At 44.5% G+C, this 18,781-nt stretch overlaps 1 protein-coding gene across 6 annotated transcripts in view; it reads right to left on the bottom strand.

Annotated features, from left to right (window-relative positions):
• The window catches only part of MPRIP (myosin phosphatase Rho interacting protein), an 86,420-nt gene that overhangs the window by 22,177 nt on the left and 45,462 nt on the right, over positions 1–18,781 (bottom strand). For 4 of the 6 annotated variants that reach the window (XM_088147943.1, XM_088147944.1, XM_088147946.1 and 1 more), the window contains exons 8-14: positions 11,905–12,046; positions 11,158–11,271; positions 10,427–10,483; positions 8,974–9,042; positions 8,635–8,724; positions 7,983–8,092; positions 686–1,277 (exon numbers count right to left, since the gene is read on the bottom strand). In XM_088147943.1, coding sequence (XP_088004069.1) covers positions 686–1,277; positions 7,983–8,092; positions 8,635–8,724; positions 8,974–9,042; positions 10,427–10,483; positions 11,158–11,271; positions 11,905–12,046 — 1,174 coding nt within the window. Of the gene's footprint in view, positions 1–685; positions 1,278–7,982; positions 8,093–8,604; positions 8,725–8,973; positions 9,043–10,426; positions 10,484–11,157; positions 11,272–11,904; positions 12,047–18,781 lie in introns of all 6 variants that reach the window. The other 2 variants (XM_088147945.1, XM_025173989.2) reach the window with 1 other exon arrangement.

The raw sequence follows: 18,781 nt of genomic DNA on the forward strand, positions 1-18,781 counted from the left end.
CATGCTTTAATTCTCTCTTTAGTTCATGGATTCAATCAGACTGAGGCCACCATCTTGAAAGCATTAAAAATGGAGATGCCCAGGAACTGCTGCTCTTAGCAAACCTTGCAGCTAGACTACATGTTGGTTGGAAGATGTACCTTGTACTCGTCTCTTGATGATTTACACATCTGGGGGGGGGGGGGTCGGTGGAGACTTACTAGGAACCCCCCCTTTATTTCTCTCTCAGCCTCCTTAGGACTGTCACTGAGCTAGAACTTCAGGGGGAAAAAAACTCCCTAGTGTTTGGGAGCCCTTTCCTTCCCCCACAGAAGAGAGGGAGAGGTCCTAAAAATACTCTTTCCTACTTAAGAAACAAGCAGAAGGACAACATTCAAGAGCATTAACCAACCCAGTCTAGATCATGGGCTTTGAGGGTGTATTTTCAAAAAGGAACACCAACTCAGTTGAAGAGCTACGTGCCCCAAGAACTTCCCATTTAAACAAAAGTGGACAAAAGCCAAAATGGAAGGGCAAAAGGATCAGTGGGAGCAAGGGAAGCACCAGCTCTTCTTTCAAACCAGGACAATTCCCCAGGACCAGCGACTCTGCTGCTATGACTTCCGGTGGTCCTACCCACTTTCCATCCATCCATCCATCCATCCACCCACCCACCCACCCACCCTTCTTTTCTTTTCCACATTACCTCCTTTTCCAGGAGCGTGGTGAAGTGCTGCTTATGAAGTGTCTCACTGTTGTCCTCTGGGTGAGCAAGGTGTAATGGGGCAATGGGGACCTGCTTCTCCTCACGCAGAGGAGTGGTCTCCACTTGATGCCACCGCTGCTCGATCTCCACATGGACATTTTGGGACTTGGCCTCTGAAGCAGCCTGCAGCCCTGGAACCCTGTCCACCTCCATCCTGGAGAGGTCTTCTGGGCTTCCCCCATCAGTGGCATCCAGATGTTCAAAGCGCTTCCTTCTCTCTTCTCTACGGCGGGCACGTTCTCGCTCCAGTTCCCCGGGCTCTGTCTCTAAGGGGCCGGGTTCCTTGGGGAGAGGAGCGGAGCTGTCCTTGAGTGTCTCTGCCAAATTTGCTTGCTCCTGAGCCAAGACTTGCTGAATGGGGCGGAACTCAGCCCAGTCAAATGTTTTGGAACGACCTTCTCGCCGGCGTTCCCTGGCCCGACTGCGCTTGCGTTCGGGGTCGATCTCGGCTTGCTCCATGTCCTGCTTCTCACTTGGCTTGGGACAAGCCTCCAAGGAGCTGCTGTTTTTGCTCTTCTCCTCTGGCAGAGAGCTAGTAAGAAGGGATTAAAGAGCAGAGGAGAGCAGAAGCAAGTTAGGCACAAGCTTGACTTTTCATCCCTATGTTCTCAGATTTGCTCCGTGAAGACACCATTGGAGACCAAAACTATTGGGGGTGTGGAATTTAAGTTGGAAAAGGGTTATTTTTAACATCATATTAAAGAGAATGTCTATCCTTGGGTTTAAGAAACCTAGAATAGGGTTGACAGCAAGAAGGTCTGGCTGATTACCTTACTGCTGATATAGAGCTGGGGGTCCTTCCTGTCTCTGTAATACAGTAAATTGTTCGTGACTGTTGATACACCTTTTCTTCTCTTTTGTGGGACCAGATGCCCTCAAAAGGAGACATCCCCAAATGGAGCAACTTTCTGGATATGGTTCTGCATCATTTGGATTGCAAGATGTCTCATGCTTAAAAGTGTGGGAGCCCTGTAGGACAGTGTCTCTCAACCTTGGCAACTTGAAGACGCGTGGACTTCAAGTTCCCAAGGTTGAGAAACACTGCTGTAGGAGGTACATTGATTTGGGGCCAGGAACATGTAATGAATTACCAAGCTCTAGTTTCTATGCTAGGCAGCCCAGCCTCTCAATCTGAGTGGGGTCATCCTGGTGTTGAAAATAGGGCTCTCAAAAGTGTGAGTGTATTCTTTCATATATACAGCGTTGCAGTTGCACACCATAGAGAAGCTGCCCCACTGTTTCCGCAGCAAACAATTCAAAAGCTGTAGGCATAAAATTCCCATCCTAATTCTTGAACCTTAAAAGAGTCACCCTGTTGCTCTGGACTACAGAAGTGGCATATTTGATATACGCTGGTTGGCATCCAGAAGTTTGAGGAACTACCTGTAGGGACTCAACGCTACTGACCTGTTTCAGTGAACGTTTGTCTATGAATCAGTTGTATTTTTTTTTAGGAATGTTAGAAAAATACCATCCTTTTGGATTTGGGGTAATGCTACCGTTTGATGCAAAATTAACTTAGTATGCTAAGTCCAACCTGGGTCAAAAAACCCAAACCAAACCAAAACAGATTGCTGCATTGTGTGCATACAATAGAATAGGGAGGTGTTTATGCTTTGGGGAACCTAGAGCAGAGTCTCTCAAGCATTTAATGAGTTGACATAGATGTTAAATCAAAGTGGGGCCAAAATTCAACCTGGATGGTGTGGTACAGCGTGGGGATTCAGCATTTCCCTGGGTTTCTCCCTTAGCGATATTGGGGGGACGATTCCCAAGAGGACATGGAATCAGAAAAGGAAATTTCAGAGGCTAAGCGCAAATTCAGCAGCCTTGGTAGCTTATCAAATCGCTTTTTTCTTTCAGGGGATAAACTGGTTACAGTATTTGCTGCTGCTGATGGGACTGTCAGCCCCTTCTGCCCCTTAACTCTTGCCTTGCTACCTACCCTAATTCGACCTATATTCTCTGACACACGCGTGGCCCTTAAAAGTTAGCAAATGCTGTCTGAGAACATCCTTGCAGCATTCACTTGGGATATGGCCAGCTCATGACGCGGTTGGGCTAGTCTTTGTGAAATATGGAGCTGGCTAAAAGAAACGATCAGTCTTTTGCAAAAATCAGCATCTGGGAGCCCAAACATTGATTGAAGATCTCACTGCACCTTCCTGCATTATAGTAATTGACACAGGGATAAATTCACAGCGTTTTTATTGCCCCCCTGCTTCCGATTACAGTAAAAAACGTCTCCTGCAAAGGGGTTGTTTAGTAATCTGCTTCTGTTTTTTGTGATGGCCACCCTGTTTTAAGCTGTGTTGCCCCCTCTGCATTGGCACTTTCCCTGCTCTTTGCAAACGCTCCTAAGTATTTCCTCCTCCACTTCTCCTGAAAGGAGCGAGATTTATGTTCATAACCAGGCGGCTGTGAGCTTCAGCAACCTCATTATTCACCAGTGCTACAATGAAGACATTTATGAAATGCTTTTTTTTTTGCTGAGCAGGTCAAGAAGAGTGCAGTTTTCCCCGAGAAGACCTTGTTTTAGGCTCAGGCAAGAATTTTCCATTTCCGTGAAACCCCACAGAAGGAGGCCAGGACCCCTCCCTATAGCTTACTTCAGTTGCTAATAACAGAAGGATGACTTGATGACATCTCCAACCAGTCACATAAAAGCATCCTGGGAAATAAAATGAAGGGCTGGTTACAATGGTTTTTCCCTGCCCTGAAAGAATGCATGTAGGAAAATGTGACACACATTCTGTATTATTTAAATATGCCTCCTTTCTTGGCGTCCACTTTCAACCAAAAAATCTGCATCACACCAAGACCAATCTTCAGCAATATATTATCCTCCAGAGATATAAACTGCCCAGATTCTCTCTGTGCTCTTCCCCTGCTCTCCACAACACTTTTGTCCGTGTGTAAAACTGCTTTTTGTAAATTTGTTCCCAGGCTTCAGTTTAGCAGTGAAAGGGAAGTAGGAACGCAGAGAAGAAAGAATGGTTTGGAGATACTCAGCTGACTTGCTTAAAAAGGTTCTTCATGGGACATCTCCAAGATCTTCTCTGCACTGGGGGCACTGGTTCTTTCAATGCCCCCAGATTTTCTTCCTACTTTGGGGGGGAGGGTCCAGGTCACAGAGTCCAAAAAAAGCTGTAAAACCTCTGCCTTTGGTAGAGACAGTTTTGTAACTCAGAACAAAACAGAAACAGGTGCCTCTCTGACTGTCAACCAAGATTTCTGTATCACCAATAATTCAGCATGGCCATTTATCTAAAGCAAAAATAAACCTTCAATCATAAATCACGGAAAGCCCTATGTTGCTATCGCTCATGACTGGAAAACAGCATCGAGACCCCCCTGAACATACACCAACATGTGCCTTGCATAGCTTTTACCGACCAATAATCGCCACACTGCAATTCTGTGGTTTTTCTACACCCTGTAGGAAAAATGCGTCTTGTGAGACTGGTCCTTGACTCGCCCTGCGTTTGGAGAGCGGATGCTGTGTGGCTGCTTCTCCAGGACAGGATCAGCTGGGGGCCTAATGCAAGCTGTTGCTCACATCAAGGAAGCTGCCAAGGTGGACATAAAAATGGAAGGGGAGCGAGACGGACAGGCAGAGACAGGCAAGGAAAAGGAACTGAGCGGATTCTGAAGGGAGCCGTCAAACAAGGGCTTTTCACAGAACAGAACACATGCCAGCCTCCAGCGTGCACATTTGCAGGGTGGGCTTAAAATTAAAGAACATCATAATTTAACTCTAGGGCAGCATTCCCCTAACCTAGCCATGGACGGTCTTTATCATCCCTACCAATGTGGCCAGCTTGGAAACATGAGCAGGCCAGAAAAATCCCTTGCTTTGTTTTTAGGATGAGCCCATCGCTAAGAGAGTCCCGCTTCCGGTTGTAGCTTCTGAAGGTCATGGAAACCATCCACAGCTGGAAGTGGATAAATCTACAATATAGCAAGAGGCTCTTGGTAGTTTTTAGGAAAATCCTATTGAGTTGGCCATTTTTTCCCAATTTACCCCTTAAAATGGCAGTGAATGCTTATAGGATTAGGGCTTGAATGAATGCAGAGATTATCCACAAACTTTATTTGGCTTTCTAAGATAAGCCACAAACATTTAGGCATCTACGCGGAAGCTTCTTAAAATCTAGAAATCATGTAGAAAAGGTTTTTGGCATACCAGTTGCAGATGTAGAGAAGAGTCAAACTTGGGGGAGAGGGGAGGAGGATGGAAAACTTTCTCCCAACTAATTATTTTTATCATCATCTATCAATGTTCGACTGCTATTAAAACATATCTTTTTATTAGAGGTTGGTAACTGCAGCCAAACCCATGTAAAACTAGCTTTTCATCTACATCCGGTGTTTTAGGTCGGATGAAATTTTTCTTTGGAGCAAAGAATCCCAGGCTGATTTTCATCATCTCTAGGGTAGAAAAATATGGGAAGAGACCACCAAGTTAGCAGGAGGAGTTGGAATGACCTATTAACCACTGGGGTTGACTGGAGTAGGTTCTCCATGTAATCTTTTCAAGGTGTGGTCTCAGATGATCATACTGTGGAATGGCTTCCACATTTTATTTATTTATTTATTTTCAGCACTCAAGGATATCTTGCCTCTGCAAAACTATTCAAAATACCCAATATAAATTTATACCTAATGTTAATATTTCTTACTCAGGGTGTAAATCAAGTCAGGCTGGCATGACTCTCAGGCAGAAGACCACTAGGAGACCCCTATCTGCTCTTCTGGGGCCTTTTTCCCATATTCAGTCTTCCTCACCCACCCCACGACGACTCAATCTACGTCCTGTGACAGGAACTATCCAACTGACACAAAATACTGAGGAATCACGTGTAGCATCAAGACAGAACTTTGCTTTCCTTCTTTCTCCAGATGCCCTCAAGCTTTTAGAACTAAAAACTGGAAGAGGGTGATGCTACGGACACGGCCGCGAACTCCTGGAGGAAAGGTTGGATATAAATTACTGTAAATTAATTATTCAAGTTAAATCCTGCCTTTCTACCCACAGGCACTTCAGGTGGCTAACAAAGACATAAAATAAATAGAATCACTGCCATACATTCAGGAATGGGGTGCCTTTTCCAAAAGCCTGCCCACCTATGTTCGAGAGGCAATGTCTTTTTTAAGTAACCTGCAGGACTTAATTTTGTGGAGTCCTTGGTGCTCTCTGAGTTGGGCGGTTTGCTTGCAGACGTCTCATGACCCAATTAGGTAATATCACCCACAATCAGCCATCAACAGACACACAAACTGCATTTGCACACCATCCACAAGAGACAGTAAAAAACCTAGGAAGGAAACAAAAAGACCAGAACGCACCCCCTCCAGCAACCAACACCCAGATAAGCAGGGATTAGCACCAGACAAACAATTAAGCAGAAAACAATACACTAACTACCAAGGAGAAAACCTCTTCCCCACCAACACTGGCAGGCCAAGCTACTGTATATAAACAGAGAGCAAATCCCACACTCACTCGCCCCGATGATATTATCTAGTCGGGTAACGAAACGTCTGCAAGAAACCCCCAAGCTCAGAGAGCACCAAGGACTCCACAGTTCATCCCTGAGCTACACATTTTCTCTTCTATTGGTACTTCATTTTCATACAAGCCCTGTGCCAGCAAGAAATTTCAGATATGCCTACTCGTGGGACTTGAGTATCTGGCTTAAGGAAATGGTGGTGTGCCTAGAAGATTCCTTCACCATGTGCCTGAACTTTGCAGTTCAGAGGCACAGAGAAGCATTTCCTTATTATTCTGGTTGGGAGAATCTTCAGCCGCACAGCTGTTGAGCAAAGGGACACTGCAAGAGGTCCTACAGATTTCAGCAGCGATCCATGCCAGGTTCCGGCTGCATGATCAGCGGTTGCCCCTCCAAGGGAGGGTCCTTCAACCGCATTTCCCAGAAGGAACGCTTGGCGAGATCAGCGAGCTATATCAGGGAAAGCCAATTCAGCGACGAAGTCACACCACCCTCGCCTCCCTCCCTCCCTCCTTCTTGGTTTTTCAAGCAAAATAAGCAGGAGTTTCTAATCCATACAAGTGCAGCAAAGAGGAACATGCAGTGAATCACAAGATATACAAACCACAAAACGTTAATACAGGAGAGAACACAGTTTTCCAACCTGGGCTTCAGCAGGGATAATTTCAAAGAGAAGCTTTTCCTGCGAGTGCATGGAAATTAAACATATGAAGGAGTGAGGCAAGAGAGACCGGGGAAGAGGGGTGAGAAGCATGGACAGGCAGGGAATGGGGGATCAACAGAGAAGAAGAAAGGTGATTCTGGTCTGAGCTGGCCACTCCCATGTTCCTGGGTCCGCTCATGCATCACTTTCAAGCAGTGTTTCTCAACCTTGGCCACTTGACGATGCGTGGACTCCAACTCCCAGAATTCCCCAGCCAGCCATGCTGGCTGGGGAATTTTGGGAGTTGAAGTCCACTCATCGTCAAGTGGCCAAGGTTGAGAAACACCGCTTGAAAGCAACACTTCAGGCTTCACAAACTACAGCACAGGTACACTGTTTGCTGTTGCGCTTACTCCTCCTTTACACAAACAAGGAACAAAATAGGAAAAGAAGATCTTCGTATCACGCTTGAAGCCAGGATTACAAAGCCCTGTTAAACCAAGATTTTTAACTTGGGGACCCTTTAACTTTCTTAACGAGACTTGTCCGTGGAAGGACATGGGTATGGTTGGACCTACTGTACAATAATGCTTAGCGACAACACACACACTTCGTTTCCGGGGAAGAAAAGGTCCTAGCTGGAAGATGACGCACTCTGCTGTTACTGCAAATTAGCATTTGTGCAACCACTACACGATTCGAAACTGGCTGAGTTGCAGTTAATTACATCTGTATTCTGTGCGCTAAAGCTCACTCCTGTGAAAAGCAACCAGTCTGATATTGTCCCCTGAGCTATGTAACTAACTGAACAAGGGTTCAAATCCTGGTTCCTCCTAGTCCAATCATACCCAGTATTTCTCCCACCGCCCCACATGCTTAGTAACAGGTGCAAAGAAAAATCTGTCAATAAGAGATCAAGCAGTGCTTACTTAACTGTGTGAAAATCAGTCTCAGAAAAAGGAAATAATTTGCAGGGAGGGGAGGGGAGAGAAATCAGAAGTGAATATTCGGTGGGGGGGGAACACGATGAAGATGGTTGGGAAGGACTATACCAAACATTCATATTTTCCATGTTTTTTACCTGGTCACATCTGGAGCTACCGTGGGACGAACATGTTTCATAATGGTCTGGATCCAGTTCCGGCGAATTCCAGATGTCATAGCAGAGAGCGTGAACTTGCCTTCTTTGGTCTAGGAAAAAAGAAGGGGAAGAAGTTATGGCTGAGTATCCCTCTAGTACATATGCTTCTGGAAGGAAGGTTCTTCAGATTTCCTGCTGGCAGCTCCCATCTTTCTAAGGCACATTCCTCAGTGAGATTCCAGAAGAAAGAACAGAAGGAACAGAAAGAAAGGGTTCTTTTCTGGTTCTGTTTTCCAAGAAACGTTCACGTTACTTCAGATTGTAGCAGACCATATACTGAATGGCTCTCTACAGGGGCCATGGGTGATGGGAAGGGTCTGGACCAGGCTTCTCCCCCTTAACACCACCTTGCGAAAGAGGTGGGACCTTCACAGCCTGAGGAACTCACTTGTCCATAAACTAGGTATAATAATAACAATTACAACAAGGAAAACCAACCCTGCAGCATTAATTAATTAATTAATTAATTTATAGGACTTCTATGACTGCCTATCTCATACAATGACTCTAGTCACTTTGCATAAGGGGTCGGTTTAAGGTCCTTATTTAGAAGTTTTCTAACCTTTCTATTTATCGTTTGATAGATTCTTACATGGATCTGGAAACCATAGTTCCGTTGGACTGGGTATTCCGTGACATCAAAACACGTTGACAAGTCAATTTCCCCATCCAAATCGGCTGCCTGAGAAAAGAGAAGAAAGGCATAAGACTGGAAAATGGATAAGCCAATGGTCAAAAGGGTATGCTAACTTCTTTCTTTATACATCACTCAGCATGTTACAAAACACGAGAGTATGGAATCCTATCTACCTGACGTCTGAAAGTGGACACAAAGGGGGGTGGGTGGGAGAGAAGGAAATGGAGGTGGCGTTAATGTCAGAACAGGTCCACCAAGGCCAAGTTCTCAGCCCCAACCCCAACCCCAACCTACCTCTTCTGCTACAGAATCCCGGTAGTATCTCAGGCTTTGATCCGTCAGCACAAACCAGTGTTTCTTCCACTACAGAAGAAACAAGACAAGCCATTTTACAGATTGCTTTCTTCCTAAGATGGGAAAACTAGTTTCTTAGAGAAGTAGGGAGGGGTGTGTGTATGTGATGTTTTAACAAAAAGGTTCCCCTTCTTTCTAGCATCCTGTATGCTGACCTGGGAGGAGAAGATTTGTTTTTGTTCTCACAATCCCATCTGCAAGATGAAGCAAATGATAAAGCTAGCATTCGGGTCACGCCCGCTGCTCCAGCATGTTACAATCTCAATGTAGGGCACAAAGAGAATACAGGCCACATTGCAAAAGAAGACACTGGTTTGTGGGCTTCCTGAAAGAATTGAACTGCTGTTTTTGGAAGGAGATACCAGGCTTTTATTGTGACCAAGATCAGTGCCCTTCTGATCTTCAACTGCACAGAAGGTGGACCATTTAAGGTGCCACTTGTATGCACCATGAGAAGGAAGATCCTTTGTATTCAGCCATATCTGTGTTTGTAGCTTGATTGTTTCTCAGTTTAGAGATATCAAAGTGTTCTCCAATTTATTGATTTAATTAATTCGGTTTATAGGGCTTCCCATCTCAAGCACAGGACTCCGGATGGCTCACAACATTAAATTAATGTTAATAAAACTGAAAATGTGAAACAGACTCCACATATGAACACTATAACTTTTTGGCTGAACAAAAAGTCATCTCTGATTCATAGGGCAAGCCTTTTCTAATCTGTTGATTATTCTTAAAATGCAAAGATTGTAACTACAGACAGCAATTTGGCCTTCAGTCTCAGATACAGGAAAAATCTTCTGTTAAGACGTTACGTCTGTGTCAAAGTATTCATGTGCAATTTAAAAGTGAAATACGATTGTTTCACCCCAGAGTTTTCACACAGAGACATTCCTCCTCTAATAGGTAGACTAAATGCATTCTCACTGCTATTTTTGACATGTTAAGCTAGTAGCCTCAGATGGGTGAAAGTTGGTTAAAAAAGGATTTATATGTGATCGTTATACGGTGGTCCCCAGCTTAAGAACGAGTTCTGTTCCCAAGGTCTGTCCTTAAGTTGAATTTGTATGTAAGCTGGAACAGTATTATTGTATGATACTGTATAAGCAGAATTGTGTAATTAACTTGAACCATTCTGCATTTAACTCAAATTTTGCTACAACAGGCTCCGTTCTTAATTATGGGATGTCCTTCAATCACACGTTCTTAACCTGGGGACTACCTATATCGGTCATTCTTCTGTCAATGTTATGCTGGGAGAACTTCTGCATCCAAACTAGGCAGAAATAGCTACCAGTCTGAGAATTCAGATTGTTCCTCAATGGCTATTATCTCCAAGGCGAAACACCATCTCCTGTGGCTTACCCAGGAAAACAGTGCCCCTGAAACGTACCTGCCCATCTTCATCCTGTTTTGTCAGCCATCCCTTTTTGAAGTTCAACAAATCTGGCTACAAAGGACAGAAGAGAATTTAGCATTCTTCCCCTCATCCCAAATCAGATGGCTTATAGTATATAAAAGAAATCCTGACATATTTCTCCTGTGGTTCCTCAGGCAAAGAACCTTTCATGCCAAGAGCTCTTGCTCTGAAAATTCATATCAGAAGGAAAGTGCCCAGTAGCCAATAAAGCAGATCCAATACACTTAAGGAAAGATACAGGAAGGGGTGAAAAAGAAGAGTTTGATTTCCTCCTTTGAATGCAACCTTCCTTCAAGAAGAGGACTATCTCTTACCTATATTCTTCCCCATTTTCACTCAGAAACAGATCCTCCCGCCATTCAGAGATTCAATGCAACCAGAGAGAACCTTGGTATCAAGGGAGATATAACCTTCCCTTCTGGAGGTAGGCCAACATAATGATCTACCCCTGCACCCACCAGAGGCTAAGGGACAATCCTTGTGTAAGAAACGGAACTTGGGGATTTGGAAAGCAATTCTGATGCCCCCCCCCTCCCTGAAGCTGAACTAGCGTCATGTTTTGTCATTGTACTAGATAGACGCTTGCTGGTTTCTCTCTACTGAAGCTCCATGATACAAGAAGAGCAGAAAACCTTCTAACTATGAGACAGGTTGAGACTCTGTGGAAGCTTCACAGCTCAGAACCCCCAAACTGCTGAACTTACAGTCATGGAGGACTCTGTAGACCTTCTGTCCAGTGATTTAGCTCTCCGGTGTGGAGACAAAGGAGAAGTTGAGACATCCAGGATGGACCCACTTGCTGTTTCAGCAACTAAATCCTGCAGGAAGCATGAAAGGTACATGGTCATCAGATTCAGGACTGCAATTTTGATTAATAATTAAGAGAAGCTCAACCGTTCATCTCCAATCTCTCATACTTCACTTGCGTTCTTAGTTTAGACACCAATTCTCTGAGGAAGAGAATTTCAGCCTATCAGTTATTATAATTCATTCACATGGTACCTTGTAAAAACTTTTGGGGGGTAAGGTGTCCAGTTCATCTGACTGAAGGAGAAAGATAAATCCCCGCCCATTAGCTATTTGCAAATGCTTCCTTTTCTGATCAGCTGAAAAATAATCCTACTTATCATAGGTGACCAGGCTGCCAATCTTTTTCTATCTTAAACCACTGCGTTCAAGCTGTGGGTTAGCTTTGCTTCTGTGGGGAGGGATGAATAAAGAAGCTAAGAAATGGATTAGAAAAAACAGCTCAGACTGGGATGGGTCTACACCCTACAGCTACAGAGAAGGTTGTAGAACTCTGTAATTCTAAGACTTCAGAGCTATGGAAAGTGTTATTCTATTTTGCACTGATACTTATAAACGGGATTCTCACTCTAAGCCAAGAACATGGTATCAATCCAGCAAGGCAGTTCTATCAGAAGCCAAAAGAGATCATTTCGCCAGCTCACCCGTTTCCTCGGGAAAACCCTTTTTTCGCTCCTGCCTTGCCGGGTTTCGCTAGAGAGAGCAGGACCGGAAGAAGCATTGATTTCCATGTGTTCTGCATTCTCAATATCCAATGCCTCAAATTTTTCAATTACTTGGGCCCGCCTGGGAGACAGAGAAGAGAGAGGGCACGGGGATTTTAACCAAGGGAAGGAGAGGCCACCCTTGACAGTCAGAACAGTTCCAGCCCTCCCTCCTATCCAGGTAACACGTTCAAGGTATTGAGATAATAATGCTTTCCTCTCTTTATTATCTTTCAGTCCTGTCCTACTACACAGACTCATTGGGTGGGGAGAGAAAAACAGGGAAGAAAGAATCATGTAATCGTAAGTATAAATTAGCAGCACAGAAGGGATCCATAATGTTCCAAAACATCAAGAGCTGGACTGCTCTGCAACGCAAGAACTTGGGCATCAAATCCTTGTTCCTCTCCACCATGAATCAAGCCATTATCATCTTTACAATGAAAATTTCCCTGTCCATTACAGGAGGGAGGACCAGTTTGGCGGCCTTTTTGAACAGGCGGATTCCAATCTTCAGGGATGGCCCAAAAGCCAAACATTTGCACTTGAAGCTAAAAAGGAGCGTGGCACGCTCAGTCAGCCTAAAAATGTTCTCAGATCAGTGTTTCTGAAATCAGAACACAGCTGAGGACTTGTCCTCTGTAAGTGAAATCAGCTGTGGAAGACGGCCAAACTGACTTTGCAGACACTTGTGCTCACAATTTTGTCTTGATGTCAGGAGTGCCTGCAGGGGGCAAAAAAGTCCAGATGCTGGCCATGATCACAAGTCAAAGCCACCCTCGTGACTTCTTTTAAGTCTCCCCTCCTGCAGATGCCCCAGACTGATGCTTCACCTTCTAGGGCCCAAGGTAGCCATAAAGCAGGGTTCTTCAACCTCAGCAACTTTAAGATGGGTGGACTTCAACTCCCATGAATTGAATGGCTGGGGAATTCTGGGAGTTGAAGTCCACCCATCTTAAGTTGCTGAGGTTGAGGAACCCTGCTATAAAGCATTCCCTTTTTCTATTGTGTGAGCGAGCTGTATTCACACATATATAATTCTTATTCATTTCTGATGACAAAAATCTGCAAAGGAGTAGCAGAGCCCGGCACAAAAGGTTGATACAGAGGGTCTCTCTTTTGTCCAGCATGTGGTTCCTCATCATCTCCCCCACCCAACATCCCACATACAGAAGGACCTCTTGCCAAGAACATTTATGGAGTTCTCCATCACCCTGAAGCACTTCCCCAACTTATGAGCCAACTGCATGAAACAGGAACCAGCCCACTTCATTAAGCAGAAAGCAGAGACAATTTGGCTTTTTAAAGCTTGAAAGTGCATAGGTTTTTCTCCTTTTTTAAGGCATTATGGTGATAAGACTGTCATTGTGTGAGACCTTTCGGTGAAGCACATGGATCAGGTAATCAAAAGCTTTCCCAGAAAATTGGGGGGCGGGGGGTGACCTCTGAGTTTTCTTGCTGGTTTAAAGCAGCAAGTTCAAATCTGTCATCCTTTCTACTAATATCTAGCATGAATCCCATTATGGGTCAGCTATTTAATGAAATTCAAGTGGTAAGCTTCATAAGCCAACTGTTATGCTTTAGTATTTAGAACATGCCTAACGAAGTCATACATAGTCTTGGTTTACATATGAACCAACGTCGGCGTTGGTCAACCTGGGCTTTAAATGCTGCCGAGAAAGAAAGTGGCTAAAACCCAATTAATTTCAAGCTCTCAATCCCCAAAGCCGAGAAGGGCATTTTTAAATTCAAAAACAACCCTCCTTCAGATGTGGGAAATGTAATGAGAAAGCTACAAACAGTCCATATTTTTAGAATAAAAAACATCTTGAAAAATGCATAATGCAACGCTGCACAAAGCAAGGGAATAATGATTTTAATATCTACTTTTGTTTTTTCCCTTGAAGGACCATCCTTAAATTCTTATTCTAAACACCCGGATGGAACTCCAATGGAGTTTACAAACTGATGGGCTAGAGCAGTGTTGTCCAAACTTGGCCACTTTAAGATGAGTGGACTTCAACTCCCAGAATTCCCCAGCCAGCCATGCTGGCTGGGGAATTCTGGGAGTTGAAGTCCACTCATCTTAAAGTGGCCAAGTTTGGACAACACTGGGCTAGAGAAAGAAGAACATCTCTGTTCACTGGAGAACACTGGCCACTTGAATGATGATCTCAGAAGAGCCTAACATTGCCAGATGCCTCAAGACAGCACCCTGGCGCGGTGCTACTGAGAGAAAGCAATCCTCCAAAGCTTGTCTTCTTGGGCAAAACACTCAGCTTTGGGGACACTTAGCCCTGGAAGAAAATGATGCCTTGATCCATAAACAGGCAGACGATCAACTCAAACCCAATCAACTATTGGTTTATTTTTGTAAAGGTTCGACTTAGCACGCCGTCGTGGGGAACGGCATCTACGCCACAGCGTGTGTAAGAAACCATCAGCTTAAGAGGATCTGGATTTGGAAGGTGTTCATTTTCACACGACTTCTGCACAAGGCTAGCACTGCTGGACTAGAAGCAACCCTTCAAAGTCCAAACCCTCCAGGCTTCCCACGGCCTCCCTTTCAGACAGAATCCGAATCACCGCATGCCACATGCAGAGAGAAAAGGCACTAAGCGCCCCCACACCAAGATGCCTCCCGAAGTGAGAGCTCCCAGCACCCACTGCACTCTACCAGAGAAGGCAAAATTATAATACCCCCCCCCTTTTGATCCCTGTCCACGTTATCTGCCCTTGAACCCTTGCAATCATTTTAAACCGATGGCCACTGCTTTGTTTCATTTCGAAGACCCATCTTTTCTTCCCTTTGTCCGGCTCGGCTAACGGAGACAAAGGGAAGGGAGAAATCTCGGCCACCGTTTCCAGTCTGGCTCAGCCCGCGGGTCTGGAGATAAATGTTTTTTCTTTAAAACCAGCCCGAACCAACAAGAAAGCAGGTTGATTGTCATGAGAGGGAAGTGCACCACCGGGTTGTCTACAGCTTGAGATTTTTGAGATGAGATGGGAGCGAAGCAGGCGGAGGACAAAGCTGGAACATCACACAGCAGAAGAAGGTGAAGAACAGCAAGACCTGCAAGAAAATAAAGCTGGACAATGAATGAACAGAAAAGTCAAATGCCCCCCTCCCCACCCGTCCCCAAATCAGAGGCATTCTGAGATTTTTTTAAAATGAAAACATAAACCCCAACAAATGCAAAATCTTCTACACCATGAGAAGAAGTGATTGCTGGAAACCACAGAATCACATTCCCGCCATGCGTGGTTATTATTCCAGTCATCAAGGGAAGGATGGGGGCAACAAGGCAGGGAGGACCTCACCCTCCTCTCGACCTGGCCTGGGGTCACCTAGGCAGGCTTGGCCACCAAAAGACCCAGACCCCCCAAGGTTAACCCAGTAAGCAGGGGTGAAACTTTGGGTACATCGCCAATCACTGCCCACAAACTTCAAAAACTTTAAAAATAAGAGGTGGGTGCCATTTGCGATGGATAACTGGGGAGCAAAAATTAGCCTTTCTTTTGTTTCAACGATTCCCCTGTAATTTCAGTTGCTTTTCCAACATGCCTCTGCAAACAAATGTTTGGGAGTCAGCTTGGAAGAAGTCCCCACTGCCCTGGGCTCATCTCGGCAAAACCTAAAGCCTTTGGCTCTTCCACTTCACAACTGTAAGGATTTCCACTTCAGATTTAGGGAAGTGTTTTGGATACCGAATCTGGCCCCCCACCTCCTGAGGAATCTAGTAACAGGAGGACCCATTTCCAGCCTTCAATTTGGAAGCCAAAGCCCCTGGTTGAGTAGGTGGGAATCATTTTCTAATGATTGACCCTCATCCTGCTGTTTCTCTTTGCTGTATGTTAGTTTGCAGCAGCTAACCACGCTCTAAAATTATCACGGCAGCTTGGTGAAAGGGGGTTTAAGAGCTGGAAAGGAAAGCTGTTATTAAAACCAATTTGCTTTCCATTGTAAACGTTCTCCTTCTTTGATCTGCTCTGAAGCAGGAAGATGAAGACGGGGATGGATCATCATCAAGAGATCAAAGGGACATCCTTATGGGAAGGCAATTCAGAGATGATGGAGCTTGCTAAATTGGTAAACGCCGCCCAGACTCACTTTTCCGTGAGATGGGCGGCCATATAAATCTGATGAATAAATGAATGAATGAATGAATGAATGAATGAATGAATGAATGAATGAAGTGTGATGCAGAAGACTTGATTGTCTCAAATGAAAAAAAAATGTTTGCCAATAGCAGGTTTTAGTTTTAGCGATGGAAGCGCGCAGGGCCCAAGAATTACGTGAAGTCTCAATCTCTACTTCTGTTTTTGCATTTTCAACAGATCAGTGTTCCCTTGGTGACCGTAAGGCTAGAAAGGAAGATTTCTACAGCGTAAACTGGTCAACGAGATCTACAGGAATACTGAAACTATTTGTGCAGTGGTTAGAGCCAATAACAATGCACAGCTTATGGCTGAAAAGAGGTCTCTATACTCTGTTCCGATGCTCCAGTGCTCCACATAGATATCTGGCCTCTCTAGTTTGCTGGCCAGGGGTGCGCGCGCAGAAGATGTGAAAAATAGCACATGTTAATCCGTGAATTAAAGAATTTTATGCAAACTTCTCCACAAAACCTAAAACTTCTTTCCAAGGCATATGCCAATTCAGGAGTCCTTTCTGGAAGAGAATTCTACTGAGGAGTGGAATTAAATGGATAATCTAATGCTTTTATGTCCTAGAAGTGAAAAAAAAAATCATTTGTTAAAAAGAAGTGGTTTGGGTTGTCAATGGGGATGGTGTCAATGCAGGGAGCTGTGGTGAGGTATCTTCCCGGTCTAATTTCTCTCATTCTGGGGCTCAGGTCTGCTACCATTTAAACTGGATTCAATCTGGTTTAACAGACACAAATGCCTCTCAAAATTTTTAAGGATCCAGGAAAGAGTTAAAGGAATTCCCAACATCATCCTAAAACAGCTGCTCCCAGGGGAGTTTTATGAAATCTTTGCACATAAATGTAAATACATCCAGCACATCTCCAGCATCGAGTCTTGAGCAACTGTTTTTAGAAGGAAGACAGGTATGTTTATGGTCTACTCAAGTAGTGAACTTTCAAATCCGACATGGACTGTGTACATCTGAGAGTCTTGGCCAAGTGCTTAAAAAAAATTGTAGCTCTCATATATTTTTTTAAAGTTTGGAAATGGTCAACAAGTTATGGTCAACAAGCTATGGTCTAAGAATCCTATTGTTCTTTTTTCTACACCAGTGTTTCTCAACTTTGGCAACTTGAAGATGACTGGACTGGGGAATTCTGGGAGTTGAAGTCCACCCATCTTCAAGTTACCAAGGTTGAGAAACACTGTTCTACACACACAGCACCATCTTCCCCAATCCTTTAGATGTAGGGCACAAGACTGAGAAAGACTGGTGCAAGAACGTGGGTTTTCTAGACCTCCATCCTTACGGAAGACTTTACTACTGCAATATCAATTAAGCTGAGAGATCTGCTTACATGAGACACAAGGCAGTTCAGTTAGTTGTAGCTCCAGATAATATAAAATCTCCTCTCTCAGGGTCCCTAGGAGGCCAACTTTTGCAAAACGTCTTTATTATTAATAGTCTTGGGCAAGACACCCTTGTTAAGTTGCCAAAAAAGTCAGTTGCTCTGCCCTTTAAAACACACACATGTGCACAACTGCAATATGGCTGCTTTAGGTCCCATTTACTCCCAGACAACCTGGAATAATTGGGTAGATTGAAAGGGTCTAGAACCCCAACAGAGAAAACTGAGAGGAACAGGAGGGTGTACGAAGGCATCAAGAAAGTCCCAAATCAGTTGGATTTTGTGAATATTATCCCAAGATCCGTGTGAGTTCCTTGAGACAAGGAGGGGAGGGGAGGGGAGGTTGAAATGGGGGCGAAACTATTCGACCGACATCAGGTGCCTCCTGATGATAGGATTGATCGGAGCATAGGAAGACTGGGACTGGCCCAAATCCAAACGCAGCTCCCCAATGCTGGTTACAAAGCTTGCTTTGTTCCAGAACAACAGACTCAGCTCCAGGGTGGGACAAGAATGTTAATGAAGCAGCAAGAGAAAAAGTCACTAAAGCAGCCCAAAGCAATGAACGGGGATCGGCAGGAAGACAGGAAAATGTTAATTGACTAGCGCGGGGTGCTTACGGAGCAGGGAGGAAAGTTCTGTCCGGACCCACCTGAACATTTCAAACGGGCTTCATCAACCAGTGACAACCCCTGAAGACTAGCTGGTAAAGGATAAAAAGCCTTTTATGCACCATTTGTGGGTTTCTTGGAGGCACCTGGCCAGCCAATTCTATATTCCGAAAAGAACAACAGTGGTTCTTGAGCTGGCCCAGGACATCCATTATGAACAAGCAAGATCTGGTGGAGTTTCAGAAAACGAGATAGTAACTGGAGGAGATTTCTGTTCATCTCTTGGGAGACAATATGCTCACGATCCTCCGATCTACATATTCTGGCCCCTTTCCTGAGATGCTTTTATGAATATACAACAGAACCTCTGAAGGGGGTCTGGGCAGAATTACCTTGAAAAATGCAGTTTTAACTTCCTTCGGAGCAAGTTTCTAGGTCTCATGAAGGCAAGCCTATAGAATACCTGTGGTAGCAGCTCATTATGTTTCAGAGACCAGGACAGGGTCAGAATAATGACCCTGAACACTGATTACAGAGTCTATCTATCTACCTATCGCTCCCAGTTTGCCCTTCAGCTATTCCTCAGTTAGTCGACAGGCAAACTTAAGACACGGAGGATGACATTTAAAGATGGCTAAATTGGGCAAG

The sequence above is a fragment of the Python bivittatus genome, unplaced genomic scaffold, assembly GCF_059951505.1.
Source record: "Python bivittatus isolate LINGU-HERP-01145 unplaced genomic scaffold, Pbiv_v1 ctg000560_np1212, whole genome shotgun sequence".
NCBI lineage: Eukaryota > Metazoa > Chordata > Lepidosauria > Squamata > Pythonidae > Python > Python bivittatus.